We start from the raw sequence: 23,929 nt of genomic DNA on the forward strand, positions 1-23,929 counted from the left end.
CAATTTTATTTTTGGGATATGTTGGAGGGTCAACAGAAGCTTAACCTCAAGTTTGTGGGGTCGCCACCCTTGTGCCCCGGTTCCTTGTACCCCTTTTTTCAAAATGGCGGCAGGGGGATAAAGGTGGCGACCCCAAAAACTTGAGGTTAAGCTTCTATTAACCCCCCCAACATATTCCAAAAATAAAATTGCGTCATCTAATAATTGCAATATTCGGTCCTTTTAATGTAACATTTCAATGGACTATTTAGATTTTTTGACATAAGGAGATTAAAATCAAACACACGACTCATAAACTTTCAAAGTAAGAAATACTTCCAGCATGCTAATATAATATATTTGAGGAATAACAGCTGACTACCTTACAGTAAGAGTCAAAAGTGGTGTACTGTTTTAGTTTTTACATTTTTATTAATGACTATTTACTTACAATTCATTGGGCCCTTAATATTTACAATTTAGTAGTAAGTACACCACTTTTGAACCATTAATATCATGCAAACACAACACTTCACTATTGTCTCTGATTCCAAAGTTATTCAACACGTTAGAGTTGAATTGAGCCACTGTAACAAAAGAAAACATTTTTTTTTTCAAATTAATTAGGAATGTGATGATTAAGACCTAATTATGGTCAGTTCGGATACCTATAACCTACATGTTAATTTCCAGTAATTCGAATTGATGGTAAATCAGCGAGTGCCTATATTGTATTTTGCCTCAACCCACACAAGGTCTATGAATTCGCTAGTCTTTCAACCAAATAGCAGATTCAACCACATGACTGCGACAATAATGCATTTTATGTGTTGGTTGGTGGTTTAATCATTATTATTGTAAACCTATAGAAATTCAATAAATAGTCAAAAGGATCTTACCTCAGAAAACGTGAAAGTAACTTTGTATGAAGGTGACGAACAGTTGCGGAAGAAAGTATCTGAAATACGTAAAAAAAGCTGTAAAATGTTTTTAAAATATTAAGGGTCAATTCAGACCGCAACGCGACGCGTAGATGCATTTCTAAATTTGTACTGTATCAATGACATTTCGTTATCGTGAGACGTCTTGCAAATCCGTCGATTATACAAATTTAAAAATATATAATATTAGTATAGATACAAAGGGCGGTCCTAGCAAACCATGTTGTGAATTAACAAGGGACTTTTAAAGGTACGAGGGCTGCTATTTATGTATCCGGAATTAAAAAAAGAAACAAACATATATAATTTAATATGGTTTTATTGCTTTTCAAAATATTCGCCGCGATGATCGACACACTTTTGCATACGCTGGAACCAATTTTCATAGCACTTTTTCCATTCTGATTGAGGTATCTCCAAAACGTGCATTTTGAACGCATCAACAGCCTCTTCGCGGCTCGAAAAACGTTGACCATGTAATTTGTTCTTCGCGTATGGAAATAAAAAGAAATCGTTAGGTGCCAAATCAGGGCTATACGGCGGATGACCAGTCAATTCGATCTTTTGACCCTCCAAAAACTGAGTTGTTTCAGCTGAGGTGTGACAGCTAGCATTGTCGTGATGTAATATGATTCTGCGTTGTCGGTTGTCCTTTCTTATTTCTTCAAAGACTTCTGGTAAACAAATGGTCGTATACCATTCAGAATTAACCGTTTTACGATTCTCTAATGGCACTGTAGCCACATGTCCATTAATTCCAAAAAAACAGGCGACCATTTGCTTCAAAGCACTTTTTGCACGAGTAACTTTTGTTGGTTTCGGCTCATCTTGGAACACCCACACCGTTGACTGTTGTTTAGTTTCGGGGTCATATGCATAGATCCAAGATTCATCACCTGTGTAGATATTATAAACGGCTTTTGACGTACCACGGTTGTATTTTTTTATCATTTTTTTGCACCAATCGACACGAGCCCGTTTTTGATCGATTGTCAAGTTGTGCGGAATCCAACGCGAACATATTTTTTTTACAGCCAAATGTTCGTGTAATATCTTATGTATGCTCGTCATACTTATGCCTAAGGACGCCTCTATCTCGCGATATGTAACATGACGATCACGCATTATTAGTTCCCGCACAGCATCTATATTTTGTGGGACAACAGCTGTTTTTGGGCGATCTTCTTTATTTTCATCCGTGAGCATAGACCGCCCACGATTAAACTCACTGTACCAGTGATAAACAGTGGTTTTTGATGGTGCTTCATCTCCAAAAGTTGCGGTGAGTTGAATAAAGCACTGTTGTTGATTTAGCCCACGCCGAAAATCGTAGTAAATCATTGCACGAAAATGTTCACGCGTTAAATCCATGGCAAATGAAGACACGCAATTTTCAAAATGACGCCACAATGGAAAAATAATTGACAGTCACATGAAACAAAATGTATTCTTCAACCAAAGAGTTCTATTTTCAAATGTTGTAATTACTTTTTAAATATTGTTCTTGTAAGTGGCCAGTTCCGGATACATAAATAGCAGCCCTCGTATAGAACGGTATGTCATGAATGCGTTTCAGTTAGGGGTTCAATTATACAGGAGAAAATAGATCCTTTAAAGTTATATTATAGGTAGTAAATGACGCCCGCGGCTCCTTTGCGCCAAAATTCGTTTATCGAGCGGGAGCCGTACAATTTTCCGGGATAAAAATAAAAAAGCATCCTATGTCCTTTCCCGGGACTCAAATTATCTCCATACCAAGCAAAGCAAGCAAGCACCAAAATCGCTTCAGCGGTTTGGGCGTGAAGAGGTAAAAGACAGACATACACACTTTCGCATTTATAATATTAGTGTGGATATTGGTCAGCGAAAGTGACTTACGAAACGCTCTATGTAGAAAGACGACTGCTGACACGAAATCTCCGAAGCGGACCATTCCGTCTTTCCTCATATACTTGAAGACGAGTAACGCTAGCGCTCGCTCCGGTATCACAAACCCTACGTCTCTTAGCGCGTCCCTGAATCTCTCTATACGCAGCACACCCACTTTCTCCGGAGCATGGTCCTTGAAGACCGTCTGCCAGTGCTTCAAACTACATATCAGGTCCTTGAAGTCTTGCAAGCACATCCGTCCGGAACCATCTTTCTGTGTTAGCGTTTAAGTTATTACTAGGTACTACGTAAAAAGTTTTATAAATGCCTAGTTTTAAGACTATAGAAAATTCTACGATCGCATACTATTAAACGAACCTCAAAAAGTCTTTTAACAGTTTATTTTTTTAGTTAGGTATCTAACGATAGGAATGTTTCAATGGACATCACTCCAAATCCAATTTATTCTACTCTCGCATTTTTATCTAATCTGTACGAAACTATAGTAAAAGCAATAAAGTCTTTACTTTTTACTAGAGATCGCCCAATGGTCGAAATTCGACCTTACTTGAAACGACATTAGGACTACTACCTATCAGACTGGCCGTTTAAGCATTGTCTAATAGTATCTAAAATTAAATAAAAAAAAAAAAACAATAATCTATTTTCAATTCGTCAACTTGTTGTCAACAGACTTCAACCATAAATTAAAGAGTATAACTCGTATGTGTATACTTGTCACTCAAAAATCTGTCATTTTTCCTAGTAGTAGTGTCGTAGTGTGTGTAACGTTTTATTTGTTAAAAATATATATGATAAAAGCATAATTTTAAAATAATATTAGCTCGATGCACTCCTTCACCATATAAACTATAACTGTGCAAAATTTCATTCACCTACGTTTCCCCATTTTTCGTCAAAAGGAATACAAAGTTTTTGGCTCACGTATTAATATATAGATGATTAATAAATGACTTTGAATCGTAACTGGTGGGTAAATATTTGCAGATTTTTTGAAAAGGATACTTCCAGCGACAGTACAATCTGTCTGCACGTCTCTGTGGTGGCGCAGCTTTTAATGTAGTCATTCGGTAGACATCTCTCCAACAATTCTTGGAGTTCAAAGGCGTTTATGGTTTTATGTTCATCAGCTAAATGGAGAAACTGTGACTCGTATTGCGCGAAGCTGCTCGCGTCTGTGCCCACTGGTGCCTTCAACATCGCCGACTTCAACATTTGCGGCGCACAGTCCAATACGTTCATTTTGACTGACATCATAGAAAACACTCTCAGAGAGAAGTTAGCCTCCTGCCTCGGTTCAAACGTAGTCGGTATCACTAAGTAAGCGCCTGATTCTAAGTAGTATCTGAAATATATTATAACTGCTGTATAACGTCCAAACAATGAAACGAGACAATTTTAGGCTTTTGTGTGAAGTTTTGTGACTCGTCTCCGAACATATATTATATCGCACACAAAAATCAAAAGTTTATATTTAAATATTTCGCATAGCATTCATAAATAAAATTGCAGATTGCAAAATCAATATACTTAGGGCCTGTTTCACCACTACCTGATAAAGTGCCGGAAAGGCTATCCGCAACTTTTTTGACAGATTCTCCATACTCTATCTGTCAAGTTAAGTGGTGGATAGCCTATCCGGCACTTATCATTAAAATGAAACAGGCCCTAAGGATACCAGTAATAATCAGTACATTGCAATCAAAGTGAAAATTCAACTTGGCCAATTAAGTTGCTAAAACAGTACAAATATTTATTATTTCTTTTGCGTCTTGTCAATTATAATAGGCCTATACATAATATTATTCTTGTAGTACCGAATACAATAATTAAGTTAAAACAATCTACGAAGAAAAGCGACACAAAGTTACAGCTTATCCTACGAGCTTCACCAGCCCCGTAGTGCTCTCTTCGTAAAGAAAAACGCACAGCAATTGCAACGCGAAAATATTAATTGTTTACGTTTATACAGGGTCTAAACTCTAACTTTAGGTACGGTGTGAGGGACAACCCTCATATTGAGGTAGAGTTCACTGTGAAAATAGCAGCACTGAAAAGAGCTTTTTTTTGTTCGCTTTGTATCGGCAAGCTCTTCGGGGTCATGAATTTGCCCATACGAAAAAAAGTTACATTTACACTGGGGACTGTGTTTTGTTACATCCTGTAATCTATAATCTGTATGAGCCAGGCCGTTACGGCGTCGCATCGTAAATATCTACGACCCTGCAGAACGCATCGTAGAAATGTAGTTTTGCATTGCGACATCGCATCGCATTTTTGTGCGACGTTGTTTCTGATACGACGCCGCAACGTAGTATTGTGGCTTGGCCCTAAAAGTGTACAGTGTAAATGAATAGATACCTCTCACTGACTTGCCGGCTGTTCGTATATTGGGAATTGATTGTACTCTTGGTGGTCTTAAAAAATAAAGGCGGCGCGGTTTCCTTGAACAATTTAGGGATCTTGTAGATACTGAAACCGATGACTTTGGGCTCCATTATACTGTGTTGGTTGAGCGATATCACTACGCAGCCAGGTTCGTTCAACACAAGTTGGATTTGAGGGTTCATGTGGAAGAAATCTGAAAAAAAGTGAAAAAATACGTAATCATGTAGATTGGGAGTCCTTAGGATTCCACATTAGTGATGCGATTAAGAATAGATTCCGATTTAGATAAAATTTGGTATGGAAATACCTTGGGAGATGGGAAAGACCAGGGGTAGTTTTAGTTGCGATATAATTTACCCGCGATAAAGGATTTTCGGCGCAATGGAGTTGCGGGCGTCATCTAGATTTTAGAATTTAGAAATAGAAACATTTTACTTACTGACTGGATTCCTGCAACCGCCGGCGGAGACCCCCTTCTTCCATCTTCCCTGATGGCACTTGACCTGCCACGTGAGCTTGTCGCACAAACTCGGCTCCGACTTGGACGTATCTACGTCCAAATGCACCACGTCCAACCGCGGGAACGTACTCGCTAAGTTCTCGTATGACATCCAAAATCCTCTAGTTGGTGACATAAACCTCTCTCTGATTGCACTCCCAACCAACAAGTTTGCCCTATAACAAATCCTTATACCTCAAAAAAGCTGGGTAAGCGATTTATAAAGGTTTTACTGGTAAGTGGTAACCGAAGGTTTAGGTACCTCCAAAGTTTTACAAAGCAAGCAAGCATAAAGCAAAAACAACCTATCAAGGGATGTAAAGGTTTACATGATAGATAGGTACATCGACAATTTGCCACTTTGCTAAAGGCAGAACATATTCTGCCATCCAATAATATAGTCTACAGATGATTCAGTACACGGTCCCTAATCGAGTGAGTCGAGACTCGAGAGCCAAGCTCTAAAACACTTTACCACGGGAAATTATATTATCTAATATAGTACACGGTATAACTTATAAGTAACAGAGCAGATTAACTTACATAGCTGGATCCAATATACATCGATTTGTTTTCCCAGGTCTTCCCAAATGTACGAAATACTTCATACGTCCATCCAGATCCTCGATCTTAAAAATATAAAATGGAGGTGTTTATTAGCCATCCGCATTTTGTTTACAATCGTCAATCAGCAAGGTTTATAATAGGATATTAATTATATTACTGAAATGTTTCCACACTAGAGGTAGCACCAACAAGACAGTAAAAATGTTTGACAAGGTTTCTATGTTTGACAAGGTTCCGTACCGCTTTAGAGCGAAAGTAGGCAAAAATTGTGTTTTTGTATGGGCTATTCAAAAAAACAATTTTTGCCTAAATATATTATTTTAATTTTTTAAATAATTGTAAAAGTACAAATAACATTAAGGATTAAGTGAAAATTTCAAGTGCCTACTACGTGCCTTTAGCCCTTTATTGACTACGAGCAAAAAAGGGCAACAAAAATTACGTTTGTTGTATCCCCTCCCCCTCCTTAAATATGACCTTAATTTTATTTTATTTTTAGTACTTATTTGTTGTTATAGCGGCAACAGAAATACATAATATGTGAAAATTTCAGAAGTCTAGCTATAGCGTTTTTTGAGATACAGCCTGGAGACAGACGGACAGACATCGAAGTCTCAGTAATAGGGTCTTGTTTTTACCCTTTGAGTACGGAACCCTAAAAACTACTTGTACCTTTTCAACATTATAAATCATGTAATTCATCCCGGGTTCAATATTTTTCGACATTGGTGTGTCTGTTACCTGTAACAAAATTAATGACATAAGTACATAGAATGGGCGGTTACATATGGGCCGTTACATATATTGTGAACGATTTAAATACAGTAGACAGAAGTAAGGATAGTCGCGCGGCAACCGTACAATTTTTCAGGATAAAAACTTCTTTTGTCCTTTCCTGGCACTCAAAGTGTCTCCAAAGCATAAAGATGTAACCAGTAACATAGATCCATGAGATAGTCAGGCAGTAAGACAGACAAACACGCTTTTGCATTTACCATATTAGTTTAGATTCTCTAAAGGTAGTTGATCTATAAATTACCGAGCACTTCTTTTTATGAAAATAAAAAAAAATAGAGAAAAAAAGCTGACGCCCGCAACTCCGTTTCAACAAAGTATCGAAGTTTCACCGTTCATTTTTCTTCGACAAAAACTCTCCTACGTGACCTACGCCCTTACCCGGGGGCCGGGACTTATGCCTAGTATGTAAAATTTAAGCATGCTCACTTTCGCATTTATAATATTAGCAAGACAAGCACTTACATTAGGAGAACAGTAAGCCGTGATGATAGTTGCCATTTTTGTAAAGTTGTATAACGAATTGTGGTCGACGTTTACCGACAGCGGTAAAGACAGAGGTATGCCGCCAGTGAAGTCGGCAAGGCCGTCCAAAAGGTTTCCATACTTTAAGGCCTCATAGGACCCATGCATTCTGAAATGAGAAAAAATTAATTGAGGTACCTATTTAGATAAATCTTTTTTGTTTTTTAGCAGACTTGATGTAGGTACTATCAGGGAAGTTGATTCATAGGTAGTTGACGGACCGGTCACGTTGTCAAACCCAGCTCCCACACCCACAGATCACGACTAATATTGAATTGACATAGCTCGACCAAATGTCATTAAAAGGTTATAAAGGCATTATCAGAAGAACTATGAAATTATCATTAACATTCTATACACAAAAAATCTTTACTTTGCGTAGGCTTTCTCCAATAATGCCGGCCACATCTGTTCGGAGTGCGTGGAGTGCATGAAAGCCAGTATACCATTGACTGTCGGCAGCCGGTCATCAACTAGCACCTCCGTCCATTTGCCGCACCAGAACAGACGAAACCTGTAACACGATCATGAGCAGTCTGGCACTGATAACTCATAACTCCAACGGCAGCACTCAGATTTAACGATTAATTAATGATTTTGATATAAATGTGTATATAATATGTCAGTTATTAAATGAATACGACCGTAATCATTTATTTCCTCTAGGTATGGTTTCCCATATGCACATCATCCTGAAATGACAAAGCCTTATGCAAGCCGACCCAACCAATATACCATTGGACGAATCGTTAAAAAAACTTGAAATTTTGTCAGTACAATGATTTATTCCATGAATTACTTCAAACATATTTTCGGCAGCGGTGCAAGTTCGCCTCAAGTAGCGGGACTTTTTTTATAGTTATTTTTAACAAAATACTGGATGTGCTTTGGGTAAACCACAATTTGGTGCAAAATCTGTGAATGTAGCAAAGTGGTTATTAGTAGTCTAATAACTCACCGAAATATGCCCGTGTAGTTTGAATCTATGTGTTGGTCTGAAGGCACCACTTTGTGGAAGAGACCTTTACATTGATACAGCACCTCAATACATGAAAGCAGCCATTTGTCTCCTGCAATTGCATGCCGTCATTAACCATTAGCTATGTCCACACTATGCAATTTCATCTTCAATTTTCGTCATCATCTTTTTATTAACCCCCGACAAAAAAGAAAGGGGTTATAAGTTTGACGTGTCTGTCTGTCTGTGTGTGTATCTGTCCGTGGTATCGTAGCATCCAAACGGATGGACCGATTTTGATCTAGTTTTTTTTTCAACTTTCGTTTGGCATATTCAACAATTAAATGCGTCAAAATCCACCCGCGTTGGAAAGAAAAGTGTCATAGCGTCGCTGGCATGCCTCACGTGCGATGTTGACTGCACTATAACGCATGCCCTTGATGAACAAAAAAAAGGCACAGTGTGGACAAAGCTAATAGATAGATTTGTGACATATCCGGTTTTCCAATAGGGAAAACCATTTATTTTAGGTATTTGGGGAAAACTGACTAAACCATGGCCACCTTACAAGATGGTGTTAGCTCGGTTTTAAGGATAGCGCACATTGTCACTGTACGCAGTGGAGCGAGCCGCATTGCTATACATGCTTTAAATGACCGAATGCGTACGGTATAAAATAATATAACAAATGCAACCCACTCCTTATTCTACATTTAGGTACGCGCAATGGGTCATTAGACTTGTATGTGCTTGTATGAAAAACGCGGTCCGCAAAATGCTATATTTACTCTGAAGATCATGGTATTACGATTGAGTTATGATTGTATTATGCAATGATTGTGACAATACACGGGTACATTCCCACGCTGCGCTTGAATAACACATGATTAATAAGTCTCGTGCGTTTCGTGCTTCGAGATGAACCGATTCTCATATGCTGTTAATTAGTATAATTGATTTACCGTCACGAATATTTCATTATCTATTCTAATAAAGAAGATGTTATACGGACGTAACAGATTCAAAAACTATTGGACCGAAATTGATGAAAATTGTCGCAGATGTAATTCGAGATGCACTTTGGGCGTACGATGTTGCGAAAGTTTGTGAAGTTTCTGAATTGTTTACTTGTTTACGTAAAAAGTACTTAACCGATTTTGAAGGAATTATGTTTGATATTAGATTGGAGATAGATGAAATTCCGAGAAAGTATAGTTCCGGTGGAATAAAGTGCACATTTCATCGGGCGCAGCGGGCGGGGATGCGGACAAAAGCTAGTATTAATTGACTCTAAAAGTTGTGTGAAGTCTTCGTGCGGAGTCTCTCTTCGATTGTTCATAAATTGTTACCAGTTAAACAGGTATCAAAGTATACATAATAAAATTATTTATATTCTACATTGTTACTAATTGAAACTTTCGTTAATTAGATTGGTTCAACATTTTGCATTTAGGCTCCTGATACTAATTAGTTGTAGTTTTGAATGTGGGGGCTATTTTTATATTTCTGAGTTCAAAATTAGCTATACCGTAAAAAAACACAAGAACAAGGCAAGAAAAGCGCCTTTAAAAGTATAGGCGCTTTTCTTGTCATACCGTACGTGTCCCGACTCCCGCGCGTGTTTTTGGTCCGCAAGAAAGTTGGCAAAATCCTCAAAATCCTATAATTTGGATTTTGAGGATCCCAGGAGCATGCCCACATGTGGACCAGACCAGTGACAACACACATGACAGAATAAGGGTCAATTCAGACCGCAACGCGACGCGTAGATGCATTTCTAAATTTGTACTTAGTTGACAGATTTCGTGAGCATGAGACGTCTTGCAAATCTGTCAAATCCATAAAAAAATAGAAATGCATCTACGCGTCGCGTTGCTGTCTGAATTGACCCTTATTCTGTCATGTGTGTTGTCACTGGTCTGGTCCACATGTGGGCATGCTCCTTGCATCTAAATGCAAATGGGTCTGAATTGACCCTTAGGGTCTTTCGTGTCAAATAGATATATTATGACAGCTATATAAGTACCCCAAGACTGCACAGAGGGACCTGGTGGCAAAGGTAATATCAAAAACCCTAATTAAGCACTTGGACTTACCAAGTCTTCCCGACACCACGTCGAAAGTTTCATTCTCCGCAATGAAAGTCGGCTTGTCGTAGTGCAGTTCCTGCAAATTGTGCAACATGTTAACTGGATCGGACGGTCACGAAACTAAATGAAATAAAACCTGTATTCAAAGTTTTGCAACTGCACAAAGTTACAGTATAGATGTATAGTGCAATTTAAGTTAAAAATAAACACTTGTAATTTATTTTGATCTAAATATAACTACCAAAACAAATTGGTTGTGAACCCTCGTATAAACATTGATTGTTATCTTTTAGTGTTATCCTTACTAATATTATAAATGCGAGAGTGTATCTGTCTGACTGTCTGTGTGTTCGTTACCTGTTCACGCTTAAATGGCTGAACTCAATTAAATGTCGGAACTTGGTACTTTGAGTCCTCGGATAGGACTTAGGATAGTTTGTATCACGGAAGAATGCCGTATATTTTCTATCATCATCTTATCATCTAGTTGAATTAAAATAATCGTCTTGGTATTACTTATATTACATAAATGCGAAAGTGTGTCTGTGCGATTTTGCTGGGTATGGAGATACTTTGAGTCCCGGAAAAGGACATCAGGATACGTTTATGGGAAATTGTAATAAACAATTTTGTAGTATTATTCAACGGCCTAGTCAAATTTCTTTGCGCAATGATGTATATATTGTTTCTAGATACTTCTTAAAAATTTAAGATGTTCAAAGATCCGGTCATTACACTTGATTCCAGACCGCCGGATCTAATTACGGCGATAAAAACGCAGCGTTACGGTTGAAAAGATAACGAAACAACGTGGTGAGCCACAATGTGCGTTAAGACGAAATTAGAAAAAAAAACCTGAATGCTTAAGGTCAATTCAAACCGCAACGCGACGCGTAGATGTATTTCTAATGTACTGAATTGACAGATTTGCAAGAAGTCATATCCATCACGCAATAATTGAAGTCTGTCAATTCAGTGCAATAAAAATGCATTCTTCTCTCTATCTCTACCCAATATAATTTGACCCTAAGTCAAATTATATTGGGTAGTAATAAAAACGAAATTACACATCTAACTTTGTTATCAAAACTATAGCGAATGCAATTTGACTAATTCGTCTCATAGACCACAGTAAACTCAAACACCTATTCTTAATTCTTAAGAACTTAAGTTAGTGTGCTAACTGCTAACCTAGAGAAAACTGGACTGATTTTTATGTAATTTGGCACAGATATAAAGTAGACGGGGGCTAAGCCACGAGGAGCATAGGTTACTTACTTTTTTCCAGGAAAACGGTTACCGTGGAATTCCTTATTGAGGCAGAGGCGCACGAAACCGCTGGTAGAAAATAAAGCTCATTTTTGAAATCGCTAATGGAAAAATGGAATTCGCAGCGCTGCCTCGCATCTCTGATCTCGTAGTAGTAACATTAGTTGAACTTTGTGGTCTATATTACTGATTTAGCAATTTTAAACGTCCTTATTCACAGAAATTGCATATCAAAGGTCGAAGTATGGAAGTGGCAGTGCGTGTGGGTCGGCCTTGGAATGTCGCAAGGCAGTCTCCACCCACGAAATTTCAATTTCTATATCCGTCTAGATTATTATGTTCTATATTCCGAACATATTGAAACAACAATAAAACCTTATATAGCGCAGCTTAATGTCAATGAAAGTGTTAAGTAATAAATGTAATAGACAATAACTAATCATAATATTATGTTAATTGGTAATAAGGCTTTGAAATGGAATGTATCGTGTTCGAAGGTTTTGCGCAGTGACAAATCTGTTTTTCATTTAAAATAAAGTTTTAAACGTAAACTTGGGCAAGTTTGACAAGAAGACAGAAAGAACTAAGAAAAAATTGTTTCCCTCCATTTAACAAAGTATACAGCTTCTCTGTGGAAAAGTATCCCACTGCCCACTGGTGTAAAATAACGCCATGACCATAACTCACGGACTTCTTAAAGCGAACAAACTTTATAGGCACTGACATAATTTAATTAGATGAATCACGGTATAGTTTGTTTTGTAATAACGAACCAAAAGAAGTGGCCTTCAAAACCTTTCACTGTACGCTTTACTGCGAATTTACGAGTAAGTATACCTAATTGGAGCAATTTGTGCTGAGAACTGCTCAAATTATAAGTTAGTATGATACCCTGATTCTAATTAATCCAATAATAATAGTCTTTATCCAGTCCAGATTCTATAAAACATATTTTATAGTATTCCCATAACGTCAAACAAACTTTAAACGACGAAGTTTACCATGCTCCTAACAAAAGTGGCGCAGAACGTAGTACATATATATTATTTTGTGGCTATTACTATTTATTCCTCTATGCTATTACGTTAAAATTCCGTTGAGTGGTGGTAACAATGAAGGTCAAGTTTGCTTGGGCCTTAAACTCATAACGGTACTGGGTTCCATCTCGTTTGAACCGCTTTCCACTGGGTGTTGACAGGTACAATAAACACGTTAGAGTACAATCGCGAACATTTACCGGTTATTTTTTTTATTTTTATTTAACATTTATTGTACACAAGACACTTATTCTAAAACAATTGACATGGAAAGACGACACAAAGGAACTGCTTATTTCAATAAAAATTTCTTACAGCAGCCCTACGAAGAGAAAATGCGATATAAGAAAATGGACAGAGCGTGCACAATAAAAAAAGTACTTTAGATTTACATACTAAAAATAATATCTAATAATAATACTATATTATAACAAAAATAAATAATTTATAATACCATACTAATTGAAATAAATACAAAACAATTTACCTATAATACATAAATACTATATGTAAGTATATTTAATAACGGTATTTATATGGATTCTTGAAGATAATGCTCTTTTAACCTTTTTTTGAATAAACTGATAGTGGGGCTATCGCGAACAGCATGAGGAAGTGAGTTCCACAATCTGCCTTCATGAACAGTGAATGAGTAAGAGTAGAAGTTGGAACGATGTGGTGGAAGGTAAAGGTTCATTCTAACACTGGATCTACATGGGATATGGAGGGGTCGGGAAAAATTAAATCGATCGACAAGGTAGGAGGGAGATAGAGGATTATACAGGATTTTATATAGTAAGCTAAGGATATGGGAGTTGCGACGGAGACGGATGGGAAGCCACTTGAGTTTTAATCTGAATTCAGAAATGTGATCAATTTTTTTTAGGCCAAAAATAAAACGGATACAGAGATTCTGCAGGCGTTCTAATTTTGTAAGTTGTTCCTCATTCAGGTCTAAGTAGCAGGAATCGGCATAGTCGAGGATAGGGAGAATGAGGGTTTGGACAAGGAGAATTTTGTGGGAATAGGCAAGAAATTTTGGAGGCTCCTCATCATGTGCAACGAATGGTGCACCTTTCTGCTGACTTCATTAACCTGAGGTTTCCAACTAAGATTAATGTCCAAGATGATCCCTAAATTTTTTGTTGAGTCAGTAGTAGTTTAGTATAGTCGATAACAGTACCATCATATATGACTGGAGGCACATTTCATAAGTGTTGAGTCATGTATTTGCTGCCAATTATGATGGCCTGCGATTTTCTCGGATTCACAAGCAAACCGAAAGATCTGGCCCAGACGGCTATTTGTTGTAGGTCAATATTAATGCCGGTAACCGCAGAAATGGTATCTTCGATAGTACAATGCCGATAAATTTGCAGGTCGTCTGCGTATAAATGAAAATTTGATCTGATGAATGTAGTGATAACATTAATAAAAATAGAGAATAGGAGGGGAGAGAGAACGCCACCTTGAGGAACACCCGCTTCATTATCGCACCAATCTGTGGTGGACTCATCTGAGCGGACACGTTGCGAGCGTCCTCGAAGGTAGGTGTCGAACCAGTCCACCACTGAGGGAGATATGTTAAGAGGATACACCAGAGGCTAGAGAAATGAAAAAAAAGTACGTGTAATATCTATAGCTGTCTCCCTTACCTCAAGCCTATACCGCAGAACACGATAGAGACAACTGCAGAAAATCCAGAAAATCAACGATTCGTTGTCCCCTGATTCCTTCTCCAAAACTTAACCGATTTAAGTAGTTTTTTCATTAAAGATTAAAAAAAGGATTGAGCTGTGTTCCTATGTTTTGCTTTTTTTTGTGTAATCTAGCCAAATCTGTTTTCTGGACGTTTGAACACAGCGGAAAATCTGGCCATTTTTTTGGGTTTTTGAACGTTCATATCTTATTTAATAATTAAATTATGAAAAAAAAGAAAACATAGGGACATTGTATTAGTGGCCGTAGATATTCAGGAAAAAAATTATAACTCTACTAGCATTATCCAGGGAGGAAACAGGGGACAACGTTTGTATGGAAAAAAGGGCGGTGTGGACTCCTCTTAAGGGAACCGGTTAGTGTGACATAAAAGTAAAATGTTTGTGCAAATAATTCAATTTAAAATTATTCAGAATAATGCTTATTCATACTACCAAACTTAGCTTATATTATCCTATACCCCAGGGGTTCCCAATCTTTTTCAGCCTGTGGCGCAGTTACACGTGACAATATTTTGTCACGGCGCCCTACTCTACCTAGCTATTACGAAGAAATAAACACCTTTAATGATTATAGTTAGGTTAAGGTAAATAGTAATAAACAAATATTTAATTATCTACCGGCTTTACATAATTTAACTAGCTGTCCCGGTGAACTTCGTGTCACTTTAAAACCTTCTTTGGACTTCTACGAATATTTTAAGACTAAAATTAGCCCAATCCGTTCAGTCGTTTGCGAGTTTTAGCGTTACTAACACAATTGAAAATCCATTTTTATATATTTACACTAGCAGCTGTCCCGGTGAACTTCGTGTCACTTTAAAACCTTCCCTGGACTTCTACGAATATTTTAAGACTAAAATCAACCCAATCCGTTCAGCCGTTTTCGAGTTTTAGCGCGACTAACACATTTGAAAATCCATTTTTATATATAAGAATATAATTTTATTTTATAAAATTTGTGGTTTTGGATAATGATGGAGGATCGACTCACGGCGCCCCTCTTGCCTTTCCACGGCGCTTTGGGAACACTTTAGGAACCCCCTATATCCTATTCATATTCCTTTCCAAACTTGCTATTCTGATTGCAAAAGTGTATGTTTGTTATCATCAATTCTATCAATCTCTCTTTTGTAACCGTTGAACCAATTTTATGGATTTGCTTTAGGTAAGTCGTAGGTAAGTCTCAGACAGGGACATAGGATATCTACCCTAGAAAAATTGTCGGTTTCCATGCGATAAATTTCACCATAAAGAAGTTGAGGGCAATATCTATAATTAGTATCAGAAATATAACCCGAATATTATACTTGCAATAAGTATAATATTTGCCAAGTGGCTTCCTATGTAAGTAATCAATACTTACCCTTAATCGGATATGTATCAAAGGCATAACGGGTAAAAGCCTGGTCATTGGGGCGGGCTGCTCATCATGACTCATGATGACATGAGTGATGTTGGGAAAACAAAAGTGATGCCACTTGATGACGCACTTGAACCAGATCGTAAATTATTATTTTTTAACAAAAAATTAAAACCGACTTCCAAGGTAAAAACAAAAGTAATATTCTTAAAAATAATCTAAAAAGAATCAAATAATTCTTATTCGTTATTATAGTGCCGTCTTCAGACTTCGCCTAAACCTCAACTATTTCTGTACTCAATCTTCGTACTTTTGAAGTCGCTTTTGTTTTTACCTTGGAAGTCGGTTTTAATTTTTTGTTAAAAAATAATAATTTTACACTTTTTAGTTACCTATGAGACCACAAGGCTATATTACTTATAGCTTGTTGTCTTAGAGTTGTACATATTATTACTAGCGGTCGCCCGCGGCTCCGCCCGCGTGGATGTCGGTTACGGCTGCAAAAAGCGTACCCAGGAAAGAGTCGGTCAGCAAACTGATTCTCAGGTCAATTCACAGACTGCAACACTGACATTGACTTCGCGGACGCAGTCATTATCCGAAGGGATGCATATAGTGCACACTGCACAAGATTGTCTTCCTCCCGCACGCGCACCCCCGCTTGGTGACGCCCACTATCCTTATATTTTCATTTCGCCATAATTTCAAAACTAAACGTCCAATTTTAATCATTCAAAGACCAAATGTTATCTACATAAACCGTACTTAGTGATGAAATAATTTATTTTCATAAAGATTAATTGCACAAGTAAAATAAACGCGTTTAAATGTTGTCCAAAAAAATTCAAGATTTTTAAATAACAAAATTGTTATGGTGCCTTACTCGACATAGATGAGTATAGTGTGTCGCGGACTTTTTTGTAGATATTTATAAGATCTACAATTACTTAGAACATTTTATGGTTCTATCTTATATAGTTTCGGCAGCGTACGCAAAATAAGTAACTTTTCTGTTGATTTTACACCTGGCGTCCGAAAAACACAAATATCTTACGAAACCCAATTTTTTCCAAAATAAAATTTAGCCTATGTTCAGCAGAAATAATGTAGAATTCATTGGCGTTTGCTTGGAGTAGTATCATCGGCTGATGTCAAGTCAATGTTAGCTGTGATCGATCTGATGTGTTTGACTTAACGCGACTAAATTACTTAGGTCCGCTATCTGCCTAGGAATCAACTTCTCTGATAATACAAGCAAACATGTCAGATCAACGCGACGCCTAGGTATCATTTTTTTTAGGCTGCGTTTCCACAGAAGTGGCCGGAATTGACCAATCGTGCTATTCCAGCAGAATGACAGCGAAGATTTCGAGCATGGTGATTGGTCAATTCGGCACCGCTAAGCTCCGCTCCGCTTCAGTGGAAACGCAGCCTAGTCAAAACTTTTACCTGCTATTTGTTTGACGTAATTATTAAAACTAGATGACCTCCGCAACTCCGTTGCGCCAAAATTCGTTTATCGCGTGGGGACCGTATACTTTTTCGGATTAAAAAATTTCCTATGTACGTCTCGGGACTCAAAGTTCAAAGTATCTCCATACCAAATTTCAGAATAAATCGGTGCTGCGGTTTGAGCGTGAAGAGTTAACAGACAGACAGTTAGACACACTTTCGCATTTATAATATTATAGTATGGATTTAGTATTATAAAATATAATAACATTTTGCGATTGAATAGGATTCGGATTGAATTATTAATTTAGGATTTAAATAGCAGTATTGCGGTACCGCCAAGAGTTAGAGTTAGAGCCACTGTTAAGTACACCAGACAATACACATATTATAATATAATTGGAATCTCGGAATCAGCTCCAATGATTTTCATGAAATTTAGTATATAGGGGGTTTCGGGAGCAATAAATCGATCTAGCTAGGAATGATTTTTAGAAAATGTCATTTTATTCGTGTTTTATCGAATACCGAGTAAAGCTCGGTCAAATAGCTAGTTTTTTATTTATGAGGGAAAGCCGCTTCATTTACGTAATCTGTAGTAGCCTTTATAGACGCTGCCGCCCCTAGGCCGTGGGCTATATCGGCCTATTTATAAATCCAGGGCTGACAGACATCCATATGGACAAAAAGTCAGACAGACAAACAGATACACAGATCTGTGTGTCTCTTTCTCTGTCTGTCTCTCTCTGAGTATCTGTGTTATTCTTTCGTATTTTTAATGCCAGTAAGGAAATACTGCGTGATGGTTGTTTTCCCGCAGTAAAACGATTCTATCTCAGTAGTACAATATAGTCAGGGAGCCCTAGAACAATTTTTTTTTATTACTATCAAGATATTTTTTTGTGAGTAACTTCATTTCGATAAGACAAACAACATTTTCATCTGCGAAAAATCTTGAAAGTGGTAGCTAACAGATATATTAATATCAACAAAACTTGGTTGACTACGGTACCCTAAAAAGGAATCCTAACCAGCTGATTTTTTGTATATTGGTAGGTTAACAGTAAAATAATTTAAGAGTAACATTGTGTTATAAATAGAACAATCCATATTTTAGGACCATCAATTCAAAGTATGAAATCCTTTAGCTATCTCTGTTAGCTACCACTTTCAAGATTTTTCGCAGATGAAAATGTTGTTTGTCTTATCAAAATGAAGCCACTTACAAAAAAATTGCTTGATAGTAATAAAAAAATTGATACAATGCTCCCTGACTAATAGATTTGTGAAGTATTTTTTTATTCGTTTTATTTATGATAAAATTCGGCCGGATCATAGCCGCTCGAGCCTATCGGAATAAAGTTGCCATAGTAGGTACATCATACAAAATATTTCTAATTTACAAAAATAACTCGCACGATTCGATAACACTACTATAGGTAAATCGTTCTGTTGCGGGAAAACAACCACTATTCAAACCGCAGTGTGACGAGGCGAGGCGAGGCGCGGCACGGCAAAAAGTTGTATGGATTTGACAGATTTCAATTACGTCAGACGTCTTGCGAATCTGTCAAATCCATATAAATTTAGAAATGCATCTACGCGTCGCGATGCGGTCTGATCAACCCTAAAATGTCACGTTGTATAGATTTTTGGAATAATTTGGTACTCACTCTCGGTCGCCTCCACTCGAACCTGAACGGCGGGACCTGGTGGTAGAAGACGGACGGCTGGATGGCGGGGAAGTCCGGGTCCTCCCACAGCTGGCGCTGCTGCAGCAGCGTGCCCCGGATGCGCTCGTACTCCGACATCCTGGACAATCCACCAGCTTTTAAAAATAAACAGATTTAATGCATTTTTTGGGGTTCCGTACCTAAAGGGTAAAAACGGGACTCTATTACTAAGACTTCGAGGTCTCCAGGCTGTAACTCAAGGACGGTAATAGCTAGAGAGTTTAAATTTTTACAGATTATATTGTATTTCTGATGCCGCTATAACAACAAATACTAAAAATATAATAAATTAAATATTTAAGGGTATTTTCCTTTTATTTCCAATACAACAAACGTGATTGTTCAAACATTTTTTGCTCGATATGAATGATGACAACTCAGGTAGGCACCTGAAATGTTAGCAAAATACTTAAATAATTAATAATAATATTTTTATAAAATAAATAATTAAGGGCTCCCATGCAAAAAACAAAATTTTTTACTATGTTACGGAACCCTTCCTGCGCGAGTCCAATTCACACTTGGCCGATTTTATAATTAAATTATAGTATTATAAAAAGAACTTCAATTGTACGTGAAATTGAGAAACTACTGAACCGATTTTTATAAAACTTTCAGTATTCCCTGAGTTGAACAATACATATTTAATGCAACAAAAAATAATCACTTAAATCGGACTTGTAGTTCCGGAGATATGCGAACACAAACATAAAAATATACAACATACATACATACATATAGGCTAGCATATACGAAAACTGAGCAGTTCTTGAAATATTACATACTGACTACTGTATACGGGTCGAATTGATAACCTCCTTTTTTGAAGTCGGTTAAAAATAAAAGTTCAGCCATGTCAAACTCTCCTTACTCAAAACATCAACATGCCTTTTTAGATTAACTTATTAGTTATTAGTTTATACGTAATCGTTAACGGGGGCGCAGCTATATGAACAGACAGCCAGTAAACAATAAAATAATATTAAAAAATGATTTATGAAATTATGAGTAATTGAAGTAAAATAAAATATCATTATTTTACTACAATTACTTAACGCAATAATTATTACGAAATAGCAGCGCGTACAAAAGACATCAACGCGTTGCTACAGACACTAGACAGGTATAGTGCGTTAGCAATAATAATTGTTTTTCTTTTAAGTTTTAAAATACACTTTGCACAACTTACTTTTATATTTTTATTTAACGTGCATACATTTAATTATCTATTTTCATGCTCATAACACTAAGTTATTTAGAGGTAAAACATGTTTTCCAACAAAGATAAAATTTAATTGTATTTGTGGCTCAGTGAGTAACCCACTTGTTCTTTCCGTGTAAACCGAGATTCATGATAGGAATAATCATTCGGTTAACGCTAAACTACCGTTCTACTTATTTTGAACCACATAATTACAGTACAGTCGAGGCCGTCCGCGTTGAGCCTTATCGTAATAATGACACCTTTATACCAACGACATAAGAACCATTCTAGAAACTTCGTGGTAAAATATATTATGATGATATTGAACGTGACATTTGAACTGCACGTGCTTGCATGATAAAGAAATAAATAAAAACATGATACAAAAAGATGCACGCTACAATACTTACTTATTGTAAATACAATCGGTCTGTCTGTTTGTCACCTTTTCACGCATGTATTACTATAACGTTTATGATAAAATTTAGTATGAGTCTCAAAGACATCAACAATCAACAAGAAGATAGTTTTAACTTTTTATCTCTATTATTATGCGGTTCTAGCACAATAAACTTTTGGTATAAAGTAACTGGAAACATAGCAATATAGATTTCTAAAACATGTGCAGATAAAATAATAATGTGTATGATATATAAAAATAAAATATTATGTACTTGTTATCAACTCGCAACTAACTCTCACTTACTTTTATTTTACTTTCGTATATATAAACATGATTATTATAATATTCAAATAAAATTTACTTTCACTAGTTAGTTGATTAACATACTGACATAGTTAAGATAATATAGCGAACGAGATAAAAATCGAAACTGATATTTAAGGTCATTGTAAACATAAAAAAATCTTACTTTCGGCGTTTTTTTTTCTCTTTATTAATCTCATATAGCTTGCTGAAGGTTAAATTAATAATAAAGATATTAAAGTAGGAAGTAGCTATTTCAAAATTATATTTAGTATGTATTTCCAATATATAAAAATAAGTCGGGTTTTCCTTCCTGACACTATAACTCTAGAACGTACGAACCGATTTCCACGGTTTTGCATTCGTTGGAAAGGTCTCGGGCTCCGTGAGGTCTATAGACAAAAATATTCAGAAAAAACTTCAAGAGAAAAACAGGAATACAGGGAAAATCATTTTATGGCAAAACAACGTTTGCCGGGGTAGCTAGTTATAAATAAAACCTACCAAATGCAGAAACACAATGCACCTCCTTCCATACAGGTCCCTAAGAGAGAGACGAACATTACTTAACTCTAATTAAATTAAGATTTAGACATTTTGCCGCAACGAATAATGTTCTATGTTCTTATCCGGGAGATAAAGTATCTCCGCACCAAATTTCATGCAAATCGTTAGAGCTGTTAGGCGTGAAAAGTAATAGGTAGATGGGCAGACGAATTCATAAGTATCAATTAATATTGTTTCGATGAAATGTTGAGTTCGCTGTAAACTGAATTAATTTAACGAGATTTAGGCATGTCAGTGAAGGTACTGGATAATTATTTATGAGTTGCTATTAGTATATATAAAACTCAAAGGTGACTGACTGACATGGTGATCTAGCAACGCACCGCCCAAACTACTGGACCGATCGGGCTGTTTGGCATGCAGGTAGATATTATGACGAAGGCATCCGCTAAGAAAGGATTTTGATCAATTCCACCTCCAAGGGGTTAAAATAGGGGATGAAAGTTTGTATATAATAACACTTCTTAACGCGAGCGAAGCCGCGGGCAAAAGCTCGTTAGTAATAACGTTTTACAAATCGTATTCCATTTGAACACTTTCACAGTTTTTATATACACACTTATTACTTGAAACACGTAATTTAAGTTGCAAACAAAAGTATTTTGTATATGTTCACTTAGCGATATTGAGATTTAACTAAACAGGGTATATTACACTATGTAGAAATTCAACCCCTGCGTTCTTTCAATATAATAATATAAACAATGAAAAAGATCGCACTGCATTCAAATTACTTAGATATTAGATAAATAAATATCAACGATTATAATCCAAAAAAACTTCACATCGAAAACGGCCGACTTTAGAGATTCTGTACTTTAAAAACAGATGAGAAATATTTAATAGTGCCTGGGGGGTTTAATTATTGTATAAATACTTAACGCTTGAAATGTAAATACGGAAAGAAAGTCAAGGTAGAAAGCAGATAAATGGACGGGCCAGTTGCGTCTTTATACTAAACACCATAACATTTGCAATAGAAAAAACATAACTAAAAGTGGTCCATTGTTCATTGAAACTTTCGCTTAGCCAAAACAGCAAGGTATCTTTAAGTATGAGTTATAGTTAAGTTAAACTTACTTTATCTTTACACTGCACTCATATTAAACATTATTTCGTCACAATCCAACGGTTTCACGCACTCGCTCTGGGAGTTGGCCACTAACTGGTTTACCGCAACACTTCTCAAACACTCCCCACCGAGAAAGCGGCACTTAATCCATAAGTAACCTTCGAGCAACAGTGATCCGTATACCGTTGGAATAAAGACCATCTGAGACTTAAAACAAGTCTGAACAGACTGCGGATTCTACTTAAATTAGATCTTTTATAAACAAACTAACTGATTTCCAATTTATAGTTTTTTCATATTGAATTGACCTTTGGAGTCATAAGTGCGAATGTCAAAATGACCATCTGTAAAGATGGCTTTGCAACATAACTCTTAAAAGTCACTTCTAGTAACGACTCACTGCAAACTTAACTATAATAGTAGCTCTATAACAGTGTTTTCAAACTTATTTATGACGTGACATGGCAAAATAATTCACGACCCCCCATTGGCTTTTTTTTATCATGTGTGTATTTTTGAAGATTTCCTTCTGTTAAATTGCACCCTTAATCTTTATTTTTTTTAAATAAAATAGTCCTTTTAACCTTTGGCGACGCCCCTGGGGGTCGGGACCCACAGTTTGAAAAACACTGCTCTATAGTGAAGTGACGTGCTTGATTGTTAAGTAAATGGTAGTGTTGCCTACCAAAAGTAGTCCACACCATAAAATTTTATCAGCTGTTTAGCTAATTTAAATAAAATATGGGTCACACTTTTTATTAACGCTTGGATTCCACTGTAATAATTATATAGTGACTTACTTGTTCTTCGTTGTTGTTAGACTAAGTTTTAGTACTGGGTAAACTATGGTTTGTTATAAATTCAATCTTTGTAAGTCTTGAGTTTTTTAAAGATAAAAATTATTAACTTGTTAGAAACTCCACACTAATACCACCTTAAACACATAGGAAAATGTTTCTGTCCATTACCTCGTCACATACTTTTTGAATTCGGTACAAAAAGAAATGTACTTTGAGTCGCAGGGAAACTAGGAGACCATACTATTTAGTCCGGAAAAGCGTTGGGTGCTGCTGTACCAACAAATATTGGTGCAAAATGCAAATAAATCTCGGGCGATAATATGTAGCAAATTGTAATGTAGTAATTTTACTTAAGTCATTTCATTGTATCTTTGAA

The 23,929-nt window shown here is 36.6% G+C and overlaps 1 protein-coding gene and 1 long non-coding RNA gene across 3 annotated transcripts; one reads left to right on the forward strand and one right to left on the reverse strand.

Annotated features, from left to right (window-relative positions):
• Positions 1-205: 205 nt before the first annotated feature.
• On the reverse strand, positions 206-22,839 carry LOC121738393 (calpain-C). Of its 2 annotated transcripts, none has more exons than XM_042130408.1 (14): positions 22,762-22,839; positions 19,145-19,283; positions 10,639-10,708; positions 8,543-8,654; positions 7,958-8,098; positions 7,525-7,693; positions 6,937-7,005; positions 6,241-6,326; positions 5,638-5,873; positions 5,172-5,391; positions 3,816-4,155; positions 2,799-3,063; positions 879-937; positions 206-566 (listed from the first exon to the last, which is right to left on the reverse strand). In XM_042130408.1, the coding sequence occupies exons 2-14, from the start codon at positions 19,280-19,282 to the stop codon at positions 540-542; spliced, it is 1,932 nt and encodes a 643-aa protein (XP_041986342.1). In that variant the 5' UTR covers position 19,283; positions 22,762-22,839; the 3' UTR covers positions 206-539. The 2 variants fall into 2 exon arrangements, with proteins under 2 accessions (XP_041986342.1, XP_041986343.1); XM_042130409.1 differs by having other exon boundaries at positions 19,145-19,299; positions 22,762-22,836.
• On the forward strand, positions 4,898-13,949 carry LOC121738396. Its single transcript, XR_006037281.1, has 3 exons — positions 4,898-4,908; positions 12,928-12,930; positions 13,891-13,949. It is a non-coding gene; the product is annotated as an uncharacterized LOC121738396 (long non-coding RNA).
• Positions 22,840-23,929: the final 1,090 nt, after the last annotated feature.

The sequence above is a fragment of the Aricia agestis genome, chromosome Z (assembly GCF_905147365.1).
Source record: "Aricia agestis chromosome Z, ilAriAges1.1, whole genome shotgun sequence".
Lineage (NCBI taxonomy): Eukaryota > Metazoa > Arthropoda > Insecta > Lepidoptera > Lycaenidae > Aricia > Aricia agestis.